Here is a 22324-nt window from a genome sequence, read left to right as displayed (position 1 = left end):
AAAAAAAAAAAAAAAAAAAAGAAAGCTTCCACCTAATGGATATAGGCATCATCATTTGCCCAACTGCTCTTAAATGAGGAGGCAGTATGACTCAGTGGTAAGGAGGAGGACTCCGGCCAGCACCTGGGTTGTTTTCCAGTCTGCTCTATAACCAACAGAGTGAGCTTAGACAAGTTTACCCCACTCTCTGCTCAGTTTCTTCCATAAGATGGGGTGACAGTACCCACTTCATAGAGTGTAGGGACTGGAAGAGTTAAGTGGTCACATATCACATGTGCTAATTGTGGTGCCATCTTTGCCGTTAGCATCATCCTCTAGTTGTCCACTGCTGTAAGGTAGTCTTCACAAGCATCTTATGCTTAAAAGTGCATCATCTCTTCTGAGGTAGAAGTGTGTTTGGGGTGATAAGTTAGTATGTCAAAGCAACTTATAAAAGAGTATTTAATTTGAGGCTCATGGTTCCAGAGAGTTAGGGTTCATGGCCATCATGGCAGGGAGCATGGTGGCAGACAGGCATGACACTGAACAAAAGAGCTTACAACCATATCCACAAGTAGGGAGGGAGAGAGACAAAGAAAGTGACTGATGACTGACTGACTGCAGTCTCAATCCTGCCCCTAGTGACACACCTCTTCTAGCAAGGCCAAACTTCCTAATCCTTCCTGATCCAAAATTTCCACCAATGGGAGACCAAATATTCAAACCTCTGTACTTCCCAAAGAGCTTTTGATAGCCCATGTATTTCTTCAGTCTATAGGAAGATTTTGTTAGGAAAAGAAACTTCCAGTTGCTAATATGAAAAATAAAAGTCTTCAATGAAATACAAATGTATAGTGTGTATGACTGCATATGTATGGCACTTTTGTGCACTGTCCACCTACACGTATGTACACAGCTGCCCTGCTATTAAATCCAGATCCTAATGTCGGCTTTGATAGTCTTCTAAAGCAATTGTAGGAACTCCTGTGCAGGCAGACACCAGGTGACGACCATTCCTTTACAGGAGTGACCCTTAAAGCTGGATGTAATGGGACATACATGCCTGTTTTCCAGCACTTGGGAGTTTTAGGCCATACTTGGCTACACAATGAGTTGAAAGCCAGTCTGGGCTGTGGAGCCCTTGTCTTGTGGAGAAAAAATTCTCCTTGAAGACGGGCAAAAATCTTTTAACTCAGGATTTGGAGCCATGAAAACTGGCACTGTAGACTACTGCCTAATATTGCCCTAAAACCAACTAATGTCACAGTAGCAAGTCAGTAGAGTGTGGTTCCTTCTCTTTAGTCACTTTAGGGGACACATGCCCAGTCTGAACAATGAATCCCAAGGAGGAGTGTCTTGTAAGGACTTATTCTTTCAATGTTTCCTTCTTTACTTACAGTCTGTTGCCCAAACAAGGGAGATGGACCAACAGCATGAATGAACTCAACTGGCTCCAAGTGAAAAATTTCTGCCAGTCAGAATCTGAAGAGAAGCAGGTTCAGATAGCCGTGACCATGCACACAGTGAGTAGATGGCCTAACCTTGTTGTGTCTGGCAACAGAGTCAGTCTTTCAGAGCAACTGTGCCAACAGATATCCTCTAAAGTCTTATTACTTTTCTTACTGCTCATTTACTTAGATCGACCAGTGGCCTGCTTCAAAGCAGGATATGCTCTGCTTCTAAACTCCTAAGCCGGAAGCTTAGAACTAGAATGTGGGACTCACCTGGGTGGTTCCTGGAGTCCTCTAGGTCGGATAAGCATGGAGAACCGTTGCCCAGGCTCTTCTCTGCATTGTTTAAAGCACATGTGTGGATTTGTCATTTACTTTTTGTGTTGCCAGGTTTTCATTTTTATCCTTAACTACTCTTTATATACACTATACGTTTGTTTGTTGGTTGTTTATTTGTTTGCTTTGGAGGGCAGGCTGAGACAAGGTCTCTATGTAGTCCTAGCTGTCCTGGACTGTCCAGGCTGCCTCTATTTCCTGAGTGCTAAGATTAACGGAATGCACCACCACACCTTACTAGGAAACATTTTTTTTTTTTTTTAATTCACTTTACATCCCACTCACTGCCTCCTCCCAGTCACCCTCTCCCAATCCTTCCCCCCTCCTCTTCCTCTCTGGGTGTGTGGGGACTCCCCTGGATATTCCCCCTACCCTGGTACTTCAAGGAAACATATTTTTATATTTACTTGTTCCTAGCATATTAATGATTTTTTTCTATACCAAAGAAATAGAAACTTACTAAGATGTTTTATATCGTTTTATAATTTCTTTTACAATGTTTTTCTTTACATTTATTTATTTGTGGGGACAAGCATGCATGTGGAAGTCAGAGTTCATTCTCTTTCTCCTTGATGCAGATTCCAAGGATCAAACTCAGGCCATTAGACTTGGCAGCAGACACCAATCCCCCTGGAGCCATCTTGCCAATCCTTGGCATTATAATTTCTTAAGGAGCGTGATGTTTGTTAGTGTTTTTAGAAAGACAGTCTAGGATCGGTGCACACTATCCTACCTGACCCTGTGTAGAAAGTGTTGGTGAAGTCCTTTGTTCTTTGAGTCTGCTTCTGCTGCTGCTGCTTAGCACTTTGTGGGCTCTGGTAGATGATTTCTGACATCACTTTTACCTGTAAGTTTTATAGTATTTGATGCTCTAAAGGATATTGGCCTAAAGTGGTCTAAAAAAAAGTCAATTAAATGAAAGCCATAGTCATCTTGGATTGCTGTTACACATTTTTATACTCTGTTGCGGGGTCCCAGATCCATTGTCCCCATGTGAGAAGTGGACCTGGCCATTGCTTTCTTTCCTTGACTCTTGTCAGGTGAGTGGTTGCCAGTTCATTGCTTTCCATTGAGAACTATTTCTTTCATTTTCGTTGTTATCCTTTTGTCCCAGTTAAAATCAGTTTGGTAAAAACTTAACTATTAGGATCTATTCTGAGCTTTTGCTTTCAATCTTACAGAATAATGTCAGGGATGGCTAAAAAACTCTGTAGGCAAAACAAATGTCAGATAATATCTCAAATGATCTCTGTATAAACTCTGATAATCTTCATTTTCATCTCCATCCATTCAACCTATACACAGTCATTAGTTTATTTCTCTATTTTAGGTGGTGTTTGATATTCGAATTAAAGCCATAAAGGAATTAAAATTAATGAAGGAACTAGGTAATCATTTCTATTTGCTTTTTGGTTTTTATCTTAATTTTGTTCTTTTATTAAAAAAATATGGTAGAGTACAAAAATAATTTAAGGAAATCTCTCATACCTACCACCCAAAATGGACAAATGTTAATATTTTTTTCATGTAATTTGTTTTTGAAACATAAAAAACAGTTCTCTGTGTCTTTCTCAGACCTAGTCTTCCTTTCTCCCCAAGACAGTGAGATATCTGACTCAGCTATATTCATAATGTACTTTGTGTTATATGATTAGGTGTATTTGTATGTTTTTATAAAATTTATAGTGGGACGTATACACATTGACTGCTCATTCACAGCTTCATTGAGCTCATTTTCTGGACATTTCCTGTAAGTGGAGCCATGGGTTCATAGACTTTTGTGTCTGGCTTCTTCTTGCTTAGCACACTAGCAGTCCATCCAATATCTAGAAGTTTCCAAGAGTTTAATCCCTTTTCATGGTGGCTGCCATTCAGTTGTAAGGATGGTCACACTTCATTAGCCTTTGTGGAATGATGCTGCTGTCTACACTTCAGTGTGAATCTTTGTGTGGGCATGTGCTTCAAGGGCTCTCGGTTAGACTGCAAGCATTACAATACTGATCCATCTGGCAAATCTGTGTTTAGTTTTATTAGAAACTACCATACAGTTTCCGAAGGCTGAAGCATTGACCATCTCAGTAGTGTGTCATGGGTGCACCTTCTTCAAGTCCTTGCTAATGTTTGTTACTGCCCCTTTCCATTGTTAGTGATTGTAAATGAGTATCTCATTAAATGGAAGAGTGCAACATTAATATGCAGGAATTCATCAATAGCAAAAACAAAATAACCATATTTACTTATTTGGAGTTTTTTGTTTTGTTTTGGATATAGGGTCTCACTATATAACTCAGGCCTGCCTGGAACTCAGAATCTTCCTGCCTTAACCCCCTACATGTTAGATAGAATTTCAAGTGTTTGCCTTGATGTATTTACCAGAAATAAAAATAATATCATTATGTATTAAACATGTATTTGGAAAAATATATGCAGGAGCTGTACACTGGAAACTAGAAATCATTCAGAAAGAAACAAAAGAACACATGAATAGAGGTGACAGGAGGCCATGTTCACAGATCAGAAGACACAATATTGCTAAGAACTTATCTCCCTAGATTCAGTGTGTTCTTACTCAAAACACTAGCAGTTTTATTTTTTAGGGGATGATGCCATTCTAAAGTTTGCATGGCAATACAAAGAATTCAGCGTAGAGGCGGGTGGATCCCTGTGAGAGCATAATCAGCCTGCTCTCATAAGGCAGGTTCCAGGCCATCCAGTTGTTATGTAGGGAGCCCTTGTCTCAAAAACAACAGCAACAACAAAAGCCCTAAAGTAGCCATAACAGCGTTGAAGGAATGCTGCAGGGTATGGCTGTGGACATCTAGGAAGATGTATAGAACTTATAGATAGATATGTACAACCCACTTTTGTGTACAAAGAAGAGTTCATTTGTACCTTCCATTTTGTAAAATATTAACTTTAAATCAATATAAAACTAAACACTAAAACTAAAAAGAATAAAATTTCTTGAAGAAAACATGCACAAAAATCTTGATGACTTTACTATGTGGAAAAGATTTTTTTAAGCATACTCAAACCATGAGAGAGTATAAAGAAAAAAATATAAATTACCCATAAGTAGCTACAACAAGTTCTCTTCAAAGGACATTTGAAAAAGCAAGCTATGAACTAGAGGAAAAACTTAGAAAATACACATTTATACTTGGATACAGAATTTTTAAAAAGTACTTGTGACCCAGTCCAAAGACACCTCAGCCCAGTTTCGGAGACCTGCCTGTGAGGGAAGGATAGTGTCAGGAGCCAGCAGAGGGAAGTCACAATCCCTCTGTCATAAAGGTAGTCAATATCCAGTCCCAATAAAACAAGTGTGGAGCTCATGTGTGCAAGGAGTGTAAGTGCAGTATTCTCTTTGGAATACTTAGGGTTGGTTTTGCTTGGTTGATTTTTGTTTGCTTGGTTTTGTTGTTGTTTGGTTGGTTTTTGGTTTTTTGGTTTTTTTAATAAATGAAAACACCTATGTACCAATTCTATTTCTAGATATTTATTGGAGAAAGGGTAACACATACAACCTTATAAAAACATGCCGGGCGGTGGTGGCGCACGCCTTTAATCCCAGCACTTGGGAGGCAGAGGCAGGCGAATTTCTGAGTTCGAGGCCAGCCTGGTCTACAGAGTGAGTTCCAGGACAGCCAGGACTACACAGAGAAACCCTGTCTCGAAAAACCAAAAAAAAAAAAAAAAAAAAAAAAACCTTATAAAAACATAAATGTTCATATTCCCAAACTGGAAACATGTGGGTACATGTCAAGTGAGCAAGAGAGTGAATAAACAAACTGCAGCCGCCTGCCTGTCAGTGGGCATTGTCCCTCCACACAGCATGCATGGCTCTCAGAAGTCACAGGCCACGTGAAAGGAACTGGACACAAACAAGTGTAAACCCATGTTTGCACACAGGCGGTATTTTAGGAAACTAAAGTGTAAGCTGCAGTCACAGAGAGCAGATGAGGGCCAGGGTGTAGGGGTTGGCTGCAGAGCTGCATGGAAGGGACTTGGAGCTCGATGGTTTGGTGAGTGCTTGCATGTTAATCAAGCTCTTCAGCTCTTATTCCTAGACTGGACTATATACTATAAGCAAAAATATATCCGTAAAGTTTACCAAAGGCATATGGCTTATTCCGGACGTGGGAATCAATACTGTGCCCAGTAACTGATTTCCTCATCCCTACGCTTTTTCTCCCTCCACACTATATCTCATGCAACAAGGGATTCTATCCACCTCCATGAGCTCGATTCTGCCCCGTATCAGAGCTCTTTCTGCTTTTCCACTACTTTCACTAACTCTGGAACTAACTCCTGTGGGAGCTAAGTCAGGACCTGTCTATGACTTCCTTCACCGTCCTGCTGAGTCACAGCAGACTGCAGGCTGCCTTTGGGGGCCCCTTGCACAAGCTCTTCTCTACCTAGAGACTATCCATGCTCTGATCTATGACTTTCTTGCCTTTGCACTTTTATCTCCTAACTTAAGCTGTTCATTTATTCTTAACCTAAATATTCTCTTTTATTTCTGACCATGCAGTCTCAGGCTTTTGGCTTCACTCTTCACACTCTACTTTTGCTTCATAGCATTTATAGCTGCAACTACTTTTTTTTATTTGTACCATAACCATTCAGTTCTCCCATTAGATGAGGCTGTGTCCATGGCTATCATGCTTGATGGCTGTCCTGACTGATGTGAGGGGTTTGTGCTGCTGTTACCTTGCCTCAACCTTGAATTTCTGCGCTCAAGAAACCATCTTGTACTAGGCCATTTAGCTTGAACTACAGGCTTGCAGTACCATACTCAGCTAGGACTGAAAAAAAATGACTTTAAAGCAGTATACTTAAAATTTACTTTTTTAAATTATGGAAATACTTTTATCTACTTCTTTAATAAGAAATGTATATTTTAAAATGTATGCCAGCTTTATAAACATAGTACAGGAGACAGAACTCTGGAGTCTCTGAGGAAAGTCTGTCCCACTCCATTAAACTTAGACCGTTTTAAGCCTGTGCATTATTGCTCATTCAGAGGTCTCCACATTCCTTCCTTCCAAGTTCATGCTTTGCATTGTTTCAGTTTTAGTGTGCACCTTCCCAGGATCAGGAGTCTGAATCCTCAGCAGTGCATGCTGGCCTCATCCATTTGCTAAGTACGCTTGAAATGCAGGTGGTCTGCTTTGCACAGTTGCATTTGCTTGAATTTCAGTTAGTATAATAGTTCAATTTCAGTGGGTATTTGGCTAAAGCCTATCCACAGTTACTAGCTCTGTAGTCACAGGTCAGACCAGTCACTTCCCTTCTTTCAAGTTCAGGGGTAACTGGCTAGTGTGTGTCTCATGCATATCTACACACACAGTAAAGCATGTAGTTCTGCTCCATCTCTCCCAGCCATAAGCCTACCTGACATTGGACATGAATAGATCATGAAGGAAAGCACCGAAAGAAACAGAAGTCACAATAGAGAAGCAGCCACTGTCCACAGGAATGGTGACATAGCTGTCACTCAAGAGGCTCCAGACAGACAGCTAAGGAATTTGCTAAAGGCAAGCTTAGTGACTTAAGTGACAATGGTGGCAAAAAATGCAAACCTTCCAGGAGAAATGATGCTGAAGAAAGACTTCACATTGAACAAGCTCGCAGAGGTGTTTTCCAGCATTAAATGCAGAAATCGTCTTGGTAGCTGAGCTCATGTCAGAAGTACAAGCACTTGTCAAGAGGCAGGAAGTCTCCTCATGCTCACCACCAGCTGCCCCAGCAGGGGAACACAACCCTTGTCCACTCTCTGGATCTGGTTCCTGGTTTATGTTTTGGAGATTGGGTCTCACTGTGTAGCCCTGGCTGGCCTGGAATTCACTACATAGACCAGGCTGGCTTCAGCAACCCTCCTGCTTCTTTCTCCCAAATGCTTGTAGGGGTACATAGCATCACACCCTGCTTTTGGTCAGTGTCCTGCAAGACAGAAATGTTCATCTCTGGTTCTAGTGTTTTAAATGCATGTATGTGTGTTTACTTTTTTTCTCTTCCTGAACCATGTGTAACCTTACAATTTTTAATGTTTTGGGAAAAATGTGCTAAAGTCATTGGCTAGTTGTAATTTTCCCTCTGAACCATTTTAGCCATTTATATAGTAGTGCATGACTGCAGAGTGAAGATTATCCACATTTGAGGTTGTTTGGGGGAGGTTTTTGTTTTTGTTTTTTGATTGTTGGAATATTCTGTTTTGTTTTGTTTTTGGGACAACACCTCATTGTGTAATTGAAGTCGGCTTTGAATCGTGACTCCTTTTTCCTGGCGTTCTGAGTGAACACTGAGTACAGAACACACAGCCACTGTGTTTGCTTTGGGGGGGACGGAGGGTAGCCTATTGTACCTACTGTAATTAACGTAGTAGAGTATTAATTACTTTAGAGCTCTTTACTTAGTAGTTAACCACCGTCTTTTCATTCACAGCTGAGAACAGCTGTTTGAGACCCATTGATAGAAACGGGAAGCTTCTTTGTCCAGGTAAATCTTGGCAGCTTTCAAAGACTAGCAGGTTCTCATTCAGAACACCTGTATGGTAAATAATGGTTCTCATATCTCACATTCCTAAGTTGCCTTCAGAAAACTGACTTCTGGATGTATTTCTATCCAAATATCTTATTCCTTACAGAAAGACTTATACCATCTCTGTTTTCTTAAAAGCTGTCTCTGATGCCTCTGTCCTTGTTGTGGTCATGGTGTAGTCTAAGGTCTTTGTAGCTTGAACTCTAAGGTCTCTCTGCTTGTCATTTCATTGGGACACCATTATGAATAATCTTTGCTTCCTACTTTTCTGACCCCTCTTGACTACATCATAGACGAGTCTAATGACTGATGTTACTCACTGTCACAACTTTAAATGTGGATCAAGTCCACCATACAGATTTTTTAATTCATGTAAATGAGTCTTGGGCCAAGTCATGTTTATTAAGTATGAATCATGTTTCTTAGCATTGTGGTACAAGGCAATGAGAGTACTGTAGGAATGTAAAAATTAAACATAACCACAGTGCATGTGCTACTTCAAAATGAAGCACAACTCACCTTTTTCTCTTAATATTCTTTTCTCTAGCATGTATATAAAAATCTAATAACCGTGTGGTGGTGCTGGGTGGAATTCAGGGTCTTGCCCAGGATAATACAGACTTTCCTTCTGTGCTATGGCTCAGCCTTGATCCTCTCAATTCAAGAAAATAATGTCACTGTACTAAAGAGACGTAGGAGTTCAAAATATTTACTTGGTTATCCAATTTCCTCATAGTCCCAGACAGTAGCACTTTGGAGGAAGCAGAGGTGAAGATGGGAAGCTCCGTGGGACTGTGTCTGGGAAAAGCACCAACCTCCTCTCAGGTACAGTAGGCCCAGCAGAGCAGAGTTGGTCCTTCCCAACTAAAATGTCATATTTTGTAACTGATATCTTTGATTCTCCAGTAATAGTTTTTCTGTAAAAGTTTCTTTAAATTTCTTTAAATTTTTATACTATTATGTTGTGGAAACCAAAAGTACCATTCTGAAGCATATTTCTTAGTTCCTTTTGTAGTTGAGAAGATTTAGATCAGGGGAAATTATTTTCATACTTCTGTCTTGCTTGTAGCTGTTCCTGTTTTTTGCTCTGGGGACTGACATTCACCCTGGGGCAGAGATGGAAGTCATAGTAGAAGAAACACTCTCAGTGAGAGATGTAAGTAATTACTTTTTTTGTTTGTTTGTTTGGGTTTTTTTTTGGTTTTTCAAGACAGGGTTTCTCCATGTAGCCCTGGCTGTCCTGGAACTCAGAAATCCGCCTGCCTCTGCCTCCCAAGTGCTGGGATTAAAGGCGTGCGCCACCACACCTGGCGTAAGTAATTACTTTGGGTTTGGGGGCCATGGTATCCTGTGTTTGGATTTGGAGTTATAATACAAGGTCTTACACAGTATATGCTTTCAAAAATTGTTTGTACTCATTAAAAGGAAATTCAGAAGACAGCTGAGCCAACCAAGACTTTTAAGTAAGATTGCTTTTCTGATGATCCACAATGGTACAGAAATTTGAGCTATGCAGACAGGGTGGCACACACCTGTAATCCAGCACTTGAAAGGTGGACACTGAAGCATCAGGAGTTGAAGGTCACCTTCGTTTATCTAGTACTTCAAGGGCAGCCTGAATGACAGAAACCCTGTTTCTAAACAAGAAATACTGCAATCCTTCATTATCTCTATCCTACTACTACTAACCTTTTGATATATTTCCTACTTAATATATATATAAAATCATACAACAGGGTTTAGGGGTTTTATATGTTTATGTGTATTGAGAAAAATAAATGAATAATTGTGTTGGTGTCATTAAGAGTTTGGATTTTCAGTAAGCCTGTACTCCTGTATTTGGATTTGAAGATTCTGAATGAACTGCATCTATTTTCTCTTAAAACTTGCATGTTTTCTTGCTTCATCCCCTGCCACAGTTTACAATTCCTGAGCAACTTAGTAGCAGGAAGCAGCCCTGGCACCCAAGGGATAGCTGCTAGCCTTAGCTACTTGATTCTAGATGGAGAAACTGGGGCATCCTGGAGTAAATGCTGGTACATGGTCTAGGTCAGGAAAATGTATATGACAAAGCTGCAGCATGTCATCACAAAGGACAGTGACACTTCCCAGAGAGACTGAGGTCCACTTGTTAACATGAGTCGATTGAACATCAGGGAGAATAACTGATATCCTGTGTAAGGAAAAAAATTTAAAAATCAGAAAGGGGTTTGAAGGAAAAAAAATAAAAGGAGGTGTGCTTTAATGCCAATGCTCACAAGTCGGTGCAGGAGCATTCTATGTTTGTGGCAACCTGAGCCATACAGTGAGGGCCAGGCTAGGCAGGGTTATGTACCAAGAACTTGTTACCTAATTGATACGTCAAGTCCACATATGTGCCCTCATTCACATGCTCACATAATGCAAACCCTACAAGAAAATACTGGTCACCTTGCATGTAGTACATGCTAGGGACCAGAAAGTTAGACATGTTTCGCTTCCCTTCTCAAACTAGACCTGATAGGTAATGAGAAGCTGATTTTTACTTCTCTCTGCTCTTAGGCAGGTAGTACCACTTGGACTTTGTTCTTTAAGATGAGTTTGGTTTAGGAATGTTTTTCCTCAGGAAGTGGATATTATTAATTATGCTTTTTTTTCTTTAATCTTTGACACGTGTTGTCTTATGTTTTACATTGTGCTGTGAGGTCAGGGCTTCCATAGTTCTTTCCAGAGAGTTTTTCTGAGTGTTAATTCAGACTGGCTTCTCTATGTAGGATTCCTAAGTGTATCCAGTACTCAGTCGTGCATACTCTGCTTGTCCTCTTAATAAGTGAATTAAATGTTTCTAGCTTTGTCTTAGTGTGTGTTTAACCCTTAAGTGGCTGGCATTACAATCATGTGCCACCCACCATGCCTAGTATTATGAACAGTTCTGGCTGAAAGTGGCAGAAACTGTTTCCCCATCTGGATTGCCCTATTTAGCTCCTAGAAGAGAGCTAGCTAGCTTGTGAATCATCGAAACTGTGTGTGTGTGTTTATCCATGAACAGTGAAGTAGAATCAGATTTCAGTTAGTTCCAGGTTCAAAATCTGGATTCCTCCTCCTATGTAGATCAGAGACAGAAAACTAACATTGAGCATAATTTTTTTACAGTGTTTAAAGATAATGCTGGAGAAGTCAGGTCAGCAAGGTAAGTTATTTACTGTGATAATAAAACCTTACTTACATCCTTTAAAATAGTTACCCGGAAGCTTCATGAAGAATTCTCAAACTGGCTTCTTTCTGTGAGAGTTATGGGAAAATATAGCTTAAATTTTGTGCATACATAACAAGTTTTTCTGGTTCTTATTTGCAAATTAAAAGTAACAGCAGATTAATGCTAAGTAAAGATAACCAACGTTGGGTTTGGCAGAGGCTTAACACAGAGAAAGCTAAAGTTTCTACCAACTAGGACTGTTCAGGTCTTTTACTGATTTCCAAAAAAAAAAAAAAAAATCACAATATCCAAAATTTAATTACACATGTTTATTTCTGTGTTGTAGATTAGAAAATATAATAAAATGAAGAAAATAATAAGTTGAGAATAATTGAAAGTGCTTCCCATGCTGAACCACTTGGCAAAGCAACACAGTGCCTGCTGTAGTTCTCTGCTGTTCCCAAGCCCTGGCCCTCTCACAGAGGGAAGCTGTGACTCTCAATGGGCGGCACTCCTGCAGTGCAGTGCTTTGTTTATCCTATAGCAGCCTGACAGCCCTACAGGGACCTCCACCTGGTCCCAGTTTGCATGAGGAAGCAGAGGCTTCCAGATTCTAATCAGACTTTCAGTGAGGAGCGCTTCTCTGCTTTCGGAGCCCAGCTTCTTGTCATTGTACAATGCAGTGAAATGATGGTGTTCACCTGTAACTCATTAATGAGTTTTTAAAAAATATATACTTAAATTATAAGGGCCCAATGTGCTGCCCCATCCCTACAATCCCAGCATTTGGAGGGAGAGGCAGGAAGATCAGAAGTTGTAGGCCCCTGGGCATGAAGGCACACCATTAGCCCTAGTACGGTATCAACTTGTCTTAGACAGTGTTTCTGTTGCTGCAAAGAAAACATGATGACCAAAGAGCAAGGTAGGGAGGAAAGGGTTTATTTGGCTTACACTTCCACCTTGTACTCCATAGTGGGAGGAAGTTAGGACAGGAACTCCACAGGGCAGGAGACAGGAGCTGATGCAAAGGCAGTAGAGGGGTGCTGCTTACAGGCTTGCTTCCATGGCTTGCACAAACTGCTTTCTTATAAACCACAGGATTGCACAAACTGCTTTCTTACAAACCACAGGACTGCCAGCCCTGGGATGGTACCAGGGAAGCAGAAGCAGGCAGATCCCTTTAAATTACAGGTCTACATAGTGAGTTCCAGAACAGCCAGAGAGCTATGTAGAGACCCTGTCTCAAAAAACAAACAAAAGTTCCAAGCCAGACTGGCAACATAGCAATGACCTATCGCAAAACAACAACAAAAACCAAAACAAGAGCTGATAGTGTATGCCTTCGATAGAGTACTTCCCTAGCATATGCAAAGCCCTTGATTTCATCCTCCACTTCCTCCTGCCCCACTAACCCCTTAAAAAAAAAAAAAAAAAAAAGGAAGAAGGAAGATAGTTGACAGGTCTTTTTGTTTGTCTTTGTTTCAAGATTTATTTACTTACTTTACGTATGCGAGTATACTGTAGTTGTCCTCAGACACACCAGAAGAGGGCATTGGATCCCATTACAGATGGTTGTGAGCCACCTGTGGTTGCTGGGAATTGAACTCAGACCTCTGGAGGAGCAGTCAGTGCTCTTAACTGCTCAGCTATCTCTCCAGCCCAATAGTTGACAAATCTTAATGTGTTAAAACCATAACTATCAGCTAACCAGGTTCTTGGAAGGGTACTGTGGAGAATCAAAGTTGAAGCTTATAAGAAGTCAGTATACCTTTCCTGTTAGGTATATTTATCAACATTGTTATTCTTTTAATAACTAAGTTTTTAAACTTGCTCCATTCGACATTTCCCCCCCCCCACACACACACAAAAAACATTTTTAAAAAGCATCAGTCATTTTACCAGGGTAGACAGTCTACTGAAAAACAAGATTCTAATCAAACTCTAAGTCAAAAATGTATTTAACTCACACCCACTTCATGAACTTGCCTCTCAAGAAGTGCTGTCTACTTTTGTTAGATTAACTGCTAAGTTTCCTTGTATACCCAAGAAATTTCTTGTGAGGTAGCAAAATCAAATTCAATTTCCTAGGGCTTTCAGAAGAGATTCTATACTTATAAGTATGTATGTATGTGCGTGTATGTGTGTGTGTGTGTGCGTGCGTGCGCATGTGTGTGTGTGTGTGTGCGCACGCGCATGTGTGTGTTTGCACGTGTGTGTGTATGTATGTGTGTGCACGTGTGTGTGCGCACGTGTGTGCGTGTACACATGTGCGTGTATGTGTGTGTACGTGTGTGTGCGTGTACATGTGTGTATGTATGTGTGTGTACGTGTGTGTGCATGTACATGTGTGTATGTGTGTGTGTGTGCGTGTGTATGTGTCTATGTGTGCATGTGTGTTAAGTGTAATCTGGTATACATGTTACAAAGCTACCAAGTAACTTACCAAGCTACCAAGTAGCATAGCAGCACATGTGCTATGGTCCCATGTTCTTTTCAGTTGTGCTCAGCTAGGCTGTGTGTGTGGACTCATGAGCTTGCTCAAAACAGGGAAGTGTTGCTCCTGGGCTACATCCCCAGTGAGTATACGGTTTTGATTCACAAGTTTTTGCTGGGAGAAAAGCAAACTAAACAGATTGAAGGACCAACTTAATATTTTTCATATTGTAGAGGACATAATTTTCAGACAAAAAATGACTGTGTGCTACTGGATGGAGCCCCATTTCATACCTGTTGTCTCTAGAAGTTTGTTCCTGGCAAACTCTTACAGTGTCTTCTCTAGTGTTGTTCATCTTGCTAATTCCTTCCTAGGAGAGATGTGGCACTTAAGGAAAATGGATTGGTGCTATGAAGCTGGTGAGCCTTTATGTGAAGAGGTAAGAGCCTTTCTCTATGTTTTCCAAATATTTTATCTTATTACTTTATTGTGTGTGTGATGGGGGGGGGGGAACATGCCACATGTGCCCAGCAGGCATGTGATGTCTAAAGGACAACTTCATGCAATCAATTCTCTCATTCTGCCTTTATGTTGTGGGTCCAAGTTCTCCTGGCTTGGTAGCAAGCTCCCCTACCCACTTAGCAATCTTGCCAGCCCATCTCTTCTACACTTTACTCTTAAAAATGGTTAAGTTTATTTCATAGTTTCATACACAATTCCCTCTTCCCATTGTAGGAGCAATTCTAAAATAAAAGTTTTATTCTTTCTTTCTTTCTTTCTTTCTTTCTTTCTTTCTTTTTTTTTTTTTTTTTTTTTTTTTTGGTTTTTCGAGACAGGGTTTCTCTGTGTAGCCTTGGCTGTCCTGGAACTCACTATGTAGACCAACCAAACTGGCCTCGAACTCAGAAATCCGCCTGCCTCTGCCTCCCGAGTGCTGGGATTAAAGGCGTGCGCCACCACTCCCGGCTAAAAGTTTTATTCTTTCTTAGCATACAAAAAACCCCCTATAAATGTGTCTATTTACGTTTACTTTTCCCCACTGGTTTTCTGATAAATGGCAAGTGTCGGCTAGGTAAGAACAGTCTGACATGAGTGGTAAGCCCCTCTGGTGGGCAGGCAAGCTTGAGGAGTAGTTCATCAGCAAGCAGAGAATTTCAGAGAGCAAATGGCATGAGGATATTGGAAAACTTTTGAAGACATTTGCACTCCAACCTCCAAATACTTTGATCACAAAATGTCTCTGTAAGTAAATGTCTCTACATGTTCCAGCAGCAGTAAAGATTCTGTCTAGGCAGTGGGAATCCATGTTGGTTGGTCTTAAATTGCATCAGACCTCCTTATCCATACTCATTCTTAGCAGGTGGCCAAACGAAGCTCTGGCATCTTAGCTGTGTTCAGCACTATTCCCCCCGCCTACCTCCCTTCTGTCTTGGAGTCAGCACAGTGGCCCTGTGTGCCTTCCTACTGTCTGTCTAGGGATCAGCAGTGGCTTATGTTTTTAAACAGGCACAACAGGGCTTCCACTGGGACACTTTACCAGTCAGTAAAGTCCACTGAGCACCTGAGAGAGTAAGAAGCAGGTCTCAGAGAATCCTGAGGTATTAAAATTAGGTAGCCTCTTAGTAGTCTGTGGGTCCGAGTTCTACCCCGCAGTTGGGGTGTGTAAATACCACTCTGGCAGACAAAATGGGAGGGCGCTAGGCTACATTGGAATTTGGGGGTGGCAGAAGGCAGCTTAAGATGTGGGGCCCAAGTGAGAAACTGCAGGCTGAGGTGGAGGAGGCAGGGTTTCACAAACTCCCAGTGTCCAGTCACCAGGAACCATATAGAGTTGGGAATGAGGGGGCCACCCAGTCTGGCGATGGGGATGGGGAGAACTCCAGCTTAGCTCAGGGGTGAGTTTTCATGTCCGAAGGGCAGAGGAGCCTTCTGCAGGAGACTTAAGCAGCATGGTTCTGTATGATGAAGGCTTTCCCCACAGCAGTTCCTGATGAGAGAGACAGTCTTTGTCCAAACTGTTTATTCACTGTTCATCTTAGAAAATTGGTCCCTATGACTTACTCAGGATGGGCCAGAGATTAAAAGGAGTGTCTAGGAGGGGAAGCTTATTGACTAAACCCTTGGGCTGGCCCATCTAGATACTTTATTAGCATGGAGAACTCTGTTCTGTGCTAAGTGACTAGTGGTCACAATCCTCATGTGGGGTGTCACGGTCACATGTTCCAGGACAGCAACCGGATTTGAGAGTAAATGGCATGCATAGCATTCTCAGATACGAGAAGTAAGGGTCTCTGAATCTGCTTAACGGTCCCAAGTTTTGTCTGATGACACAACTTGCCCCACAACTGTCTGTTCTTCCAGAGACAGGCTATTACTACAAACCCAGGCTGGCCTCACACTTCCCTCCTGTCTCTGCCTTTCAAGTGCTGGGATGACAGGCATCCACCACCATGCCTGGGTATTTCTTCATAATCAGTCCCCAAATCAGTATTAGACAGTTCATCTCAAAGCACATTCATAGTTTTCAAAGCTGAAGTCCCTTTCAAACTTGGCAGTCTCTTTGTCATCCTAGTCTTCTATGTCCTGGCCTTCAAAGGCCTACTGGCCTTTCTACTCTCCCCTTGTCCCTTTCCACTGCCAGAGTACCGCTTGACCTTAAGAGTTGTTTCCTCTTAACTAAATCACTTCTCCAGCTTCCCTGGCCTGGCAGGCGGTCCCCACATAGCCCCTCATACGTAGCCCAAACCATCTTCAGTGGTCATTTCTGCCCTGCACTGCAGGCCAGTGCTCATTCCTCTGCCATGCTTCTCGTCCAGCTGCCTGCCACCCAGTACTGTGCCCTCGGACCTTCCTGCCTCTCAGCTCCTGACTGTTGTCAGACCTGACTTTCCCTTTGTTCCTCTTTTTATTCCTCCCACCACCCCCGACAAAGTTCTTTTATTTCCTCTAGTTTCCAAATCCAGCCTTTTTTCCAAGAATCACTGACATCTTACATTCCACAAATCATTGTCTCTTTTCTCAGATCCTTTGTGGCTCTTCTGTTCTATACCCATAGCTTAATACATAATGGTATTCTGATTCATATTCTTAGTTTTATCTCCTTAATCTTCCGTGTCTGCTTGGTTGTTTATCTCTTGAGAAGATAAAAGACTTTAAAAGATCCAGTGGTCTCTTTGTTCATTTCAGAAGTGACAAAAAGAATTTCTGTGTTCCCAGGATGCAACACTGAAAGAGCTTATGATACGTTCTGGGGATACTTTGCTTTTAACTGAAGGAAAACTTCCTCCTCCGGTAAGATACTGTTTTTAAATGGCTGTTTTATAAGTAAGTTACTGTTTTCTGATTACTATGATGAGAAAATATAGGCAGTCATTAAAAAAAAAAAATAGACAGCTTTGCAAAAATCTTATCAGTCAGGCAGATTTCCTTCCTAATTTCTAAATAAAATTAAAATAGCTATATATAAAATAAAATTAAAATCAGTGATATAGATATAGAGAATCTTATTTCTTCCATTTTTATATTTAACTTATTTTTGAGACAGGGTGTCACTATATACTCTTGGCTGGCCTGAAACTTGCTGAATAGACCAGGCTAGCCTTGAACCCAAAGAGATCCACCAGCCTCTGCCTCCTGAGTACTGGGCTTAAAAAGGTGTCCACCATACCAGGCTTTATATTTAATATTTTAACCCCATCAAAAGTCCAGAAATTACCATTACATCAAAACTAATAATTTACTGCTCTTTAATTTCATATATTTTCAGTGTTATAAATTCATCTTGTTTTTAGTTTTTGCTTTTTTAAAAGGTTTATTTTATTTATTTTTTGTGTATGGGTATTTGCCTGTATGTATGGCTGGATACCATGTGTGTGCCTGGTGTTCACAGAGGCCAGAAGAGAGCGCCAGATCTCCTGGAACTAGAGTTACAATTGTGAGCTGCTGTCAATGCTAACATTTTGTTTTATCTTTTTGCCTGAAAAATACTGGTGCTAATTCTGGTCCCCTGAGAAAGCACTGACCCATAATTAGAATTTAGTACTTAAATTCTCTAAAGTAAGATTATTAAATCAAAAGGTATATATGTTTTTAAAAGACCTTTATAGTCTGTATTGCCAAAGTGTTTTCCTGACACATTCCAAATGACAGTCCTCTTAGAAAATAAAAGGGCTCACTTTACTATGTCCGTGTGTGAGTGTGTGTGTGTGTGTGTGTGTGTATGTGTGTGTGATGCACATGTGGGGAGTGTTTGTATGTTTGTGGACACATGTGGGTGACATGTGTGTTCACATGCATATTGAAGCCTGCAGTTCACATCAGTTATTATCCTTTCCACTGTATATACTGAGGTATCATCTCCCATTGAACTTGAAGCTGGCCAATTCAGCTAGGCTGGCCAGCCAGCTTGTCAGGGGCAACTTGTCTGTCTGCATAGGCGCTAGGGTCCAAACTCAAGTCACACTTGCAGCAAGCACCTTATCCTGAGCCTCTGCCCAGCCTATTGTGATGCTGCTGTTGTTGTTGTTGTTTTAACAAGCATTACACATCACTGCTTTTCTTTGTTCATTTTTAATGCAAAAAGGCAAAATGATAAAGCAAAAGGTTTCTAAATTCCAATATTCAGATAAATGACATTCACTTATTAGAAAATTCAGGCAGTATAGAATGTTTGTCAAATGATAAAGCTCTAAAATGAAAATCAAGGGTCCTATCCATGTCTTCCTTGTGCATCTTCCTAAGAAAATGCTCTGTAACCAAGCATGGTCATCCAGTGAGGTTGGCACAGGAGGACAGTGAGACCCTGTCTGAGGGGAAAGGGGGTTCAAAATGTGCATATGTATAAGCTGCGAGTCACTGAGGACCCACATCCTTTATGCTCTCCCCTGAAGGGTCACATCCCTTCAGTGTTTTAAACTCATGTCTGGGTTCATTTACCATATCTCAAGGATCACATATGGGATCTGTTCTTTTACTCATAATTTCATAGAGTCCTATTGAACTTTGCACAATGATCTTTAAATGTTTGAATAGGTAATATAAAATTCCAATTATCTAAAATGTTGAGCTGGGAAAAGTTGGAATGTCCCCTCTCCCTAGCCTTCACCACCTCAGTCCTCCATAGTGGCCTCAAGTTTTCTCTGTATTCTCCAGAGGTTTACACTTTGGTGTGCATACACTCTAGTATGTGTCTTGTATGTATACAGTATACATTTACAAGATGACTATATTCTATGTACCATATTTTGTGTATAGCCCAGGCTAACTTTAAATTCATGGCAGTTGTTCCTTAGCTTCCCAAGTCCTGGGCCTACAGGCATGAGCCACCGTGCCTGACTTTCACCTAGTTTTTTTCATTCATATTTACCTAGTTTTTTTCATTCATATTTAATGTCTAAGCATGTGTTCTATCAGAACATATGGAGTTATCTCATTCCATAGTTACTACATGGTAGCCCACTGTGTGGAGGTACTTGGGTTGTGTGTGCTGGAGACAAGTGAGAACCTTGCATGTGCTAATCTCTCACTGAATTACATCCCTGGACCTATAATTTATCTCACCAGTCTCTTCTCAAAGAACACTGTAGAAAGTGTGTATATGAGAGCTGGAGAGATAGCTCAGCCATCAGCATGAACTGGTTTTACAGAGGACCCAAGTTTGGTTCCCAGCACTAATAGCAGGAAGCTCACAACTGCCTGGAGCTATGGAAGTAAAGACTCAGTCTTAAAATGTTCTGTTCTTCAGGGTCATTTGAAGATGCCCATCTGGTGGTACCAGCCTGCAAGGCTGTCAGGACACCGTGAGAGTCAGGACCATTTAAACTGTACCTTTTCTCAAGGTAGCAGCTGGGGGGCTGCTCCCACCCAAGGTAAGAACAGTGCTCTTAAGAGTCAGGTGCAATACTCACATCAAAAATGTACATGTTTGGGGCTGGAGAGATGGCTCAGTGGTTAAGAGCATTGACTGTTCTTCCAGAGGTCCTGAGTTCAGTTCCCAGCAAAAACATGGTAGCTCCCAACCATCTGTAATTGGGTCTGATGCCCTCTTCTGGTGTGTCTGAAGGCAGCAAGTATAGTCACATATATAAAAAAACAAATAAATCTTTAAAAAAAAGTGTATGTTACTCTTCCAGACGACCTGAATTCAGTTCTCCTCACACACGGGGCTCACAATCATCTGTCACTCCTGTCCCAGAGGGTCTGACACTGTCTTTTTGCCTCCTCAAGCAATGGTGTACAGTGTGTGCCTTCAGGACACACACACAAAGTTGAAAATGAAAATCCAGTTATTCCTTTTTAACAGATGATTTCATACTAATATTCATTATTAAGCACTGCTTTGTAAGCTCTTTGAAGTGCTATAATCTTAGCAATTGCCTTCCTGTCATGATAAACCACCATGATCAAAGGTAACTTGGAGAGGAAGGGCCAATCAGCGTCAGACTTTACACAGTTCTCCATCACTGAGGGAGTGTCAAGAGGGACTCTATCAGGAGCCTGGAGGTAGGAGCTGAAGCAGAGACCATTTAGGAAATCTGCTTACTGAGTTGCTTCTTAAGCTCACATTCTGCTAACTTCCTACAGAACCATCTGCCCAGTGGTGGCACTGCGCACAATCAGGAAAATGTCCCATGGGCTTGCCTACAGGCAGTCTGATGAAGACATTTTTTTAAGTTGAATTTCCCTCTTCCCAGATGACCTTAGCTTATGTCAAGTTGACCAAAAAATAAACTAGTGAAGAGATCTTGAGTATTACTAATACCTGGTACTTTTTCAAAGACCTTTTATATAGCAGCTCTCCAGAGCCTCAGAGCAACAGCCCCACGTACTGTCATGGGCCACATAATTGTGGCTTCACCATTCCCATGACAAGGGCAGGAACCAGAGCTAGAGTCTAGATGCACACTGTATATAGTCTGGGGCCTTTCTGAGTACACCAAAGACCCAGGAGCTGCTCCTCAGGTGTCATCGGCTGTATTGTTGAAATACAGGCAGCATAAACTTCTGTTGCACTCAGAATGCAGCTCATGCATCACAGTGGACACTAAGCTCCACCAGAGGAGGAACTACCTTTGCAGTTTCCCTTCACTGTAGAGAGTGTGCTTCCTAGCTGGAAGTGTGGATAAAAGGGATACATGTGTTTTAGCAGGTCTGCCTCTTTAGGGATCATGTAATTGCAACATCTTATAACCATATAAGATGTTTGTTCATATGCCTTAAACCTGCACAATGAAATGAATGTAAATCAGTCAAATTCGTCTCTCCTAAGTGTCAGCTGTGGCATCTGCAGAGAATTATTCTGATTAGATTATATTAGTTCATTGTCAGTTCTAAAGATATCTAGGTGATAGAAATCATGATTGTGGGGCTGGAGAGATGGCTGTGGTTAAGAGCACTGACTGCTCTTCCAGAGGTCCTGAGTTCAGTTCCCAACAATTACATGGTGGTTCACAACCATCTGTAATGGGATCCGATGTCCTCTTCTGGTGCGTCTGAAGACAGCTACAGTGTACTCACATACTGTAACATCTCTTTTTCAGTAAAGGGAAAGGTTTGCCTTGGGTAGTGCTTCTGTGTCACAGTGGAACTGTTTCAGTCTTTAGATTTTGGGGGGACATAAGAACCACTGGTAAGCAGGAATCGGTAGAATGCACTTGTACTCCCCATTCTCAGGAGGCTGAAACAGGAAGATTAAGATCAAGGCCAACCAAGGACTACAGAGTAAGACCCTCTCTCTAAAAGCAAGAATTTAACAAAAAGCCATTCAGGAAAAGAACTTCATTTAATTATGTACAATCAACCTATAATTTCTTAGTATGTATTCTCAAGGTGTTCCATCGTAATTAAAGAAATATAAGTAAAACAAAAATGAGTATGGATATTCTGAGCCTAAATTTTAGTTAGTAGTGTTTTCCATGAAAGAACATTTGACATGCTGCCGCCCCCTTGCCCCTGTTATTTTTATTCTGGCTGTAATTATTGTGTGTGCTTATATGCATGGGTTGTATGCTAGAGTTGTAAGAGAGCTTGGTGGAATTGGTTCCCTCTTTCTACCTTTACACGAATTTGGAAACTTGAACTCTGGTTAGCAGTCTTTCACAGAAAAGCACCTTTATCTGCTGTGTCACATCACTGGCCACCAAATTTACCTTTTTTGAGACAGGATCTTGCTGTATAGCCCTAACTGGCCCAAACTGTAGGTCAGAATGACCCCAACATCAGTGATCTTCCCATGCCTGCTTCTAAGTACTGGATTACAGGTATATGCCACCAAATAGGTGGTATCTTTTGGTTTGGGTTTTCTTTTCTTTGTTTTTTTTTTTTTTTTTTTTTTTTTTTTTTTTTTTTTTTTTTTCTCTGTCTTTGTAGCTGTGTTAATGGCTGCATATTTCCTGCTCTTGATGGATC

General features: G+C 41.1%; 1 protein-coding gene across 1 annotated transcript in view; it reads left to right on the top strand.

Moving 5' to 3' along the window:
* Usp40 (ubiquitin specific peptidase 40) overlaps nucleotides 1-22324 on the top strand; it is a 70087-nt gene that overhangs the window by 37623 nt on the left and 10140 nt on the right. The window contains exons 16-24 of the mRNA XM_021198545.2: nucleotides 1379-1502; nucleotides 3097-3154; nucleotides 8214-8267; nucleotides 9046-9134; nucleotides 9379-9465; nucleotides 11442-11478; nucleotides 14293-14357; nucleotides 17135-17209; nucleotides 19662-19785. Of these exons, the coding sequence (XP_021054204.1) occupies nucleotides 1379-1502; nucleotides 3097-3154; nucleotides 8214-8267; nucleotides 9046-9134; nucleotides 9379-9465; nucleotides 11442-11478; nucleotides 14293-14357; nucleotides 17135-17209; nucleotides 19662-19785 (713 nt within the window). The remainder of the gene's footprint in view (nucleotides 1-1378; nucleotides 1503-3096; nucleotides 3155-8213; nucleotides 8268-9045; nucleotides 9135-9378; nucleotides 9466-11441; nucleotides 11479-14292; nucleotides 14358-17134; nucleotides 17210-19661; nucleotides 19786-22324) is intronic.

The sequence above is a fragment of the Mus pahari genome, chromosome 5, assembly GCF_900095145.1.
Source record: "Mus pahari chromosome 5, PAHARI_EIJ_v1.1, whole genome shotgun sequence".
Taxonomy (NCBI): domain Eukaryota; kingdom Metazoa; phylum Chordata; class Mammalia; order Rodentia; family Muridae; genus Mus; species Mus pahari.
Note: the sequence above shows the minus strand (reverse complement) of the source record. Positions and strands in the feature narration are given on the sequence as shown.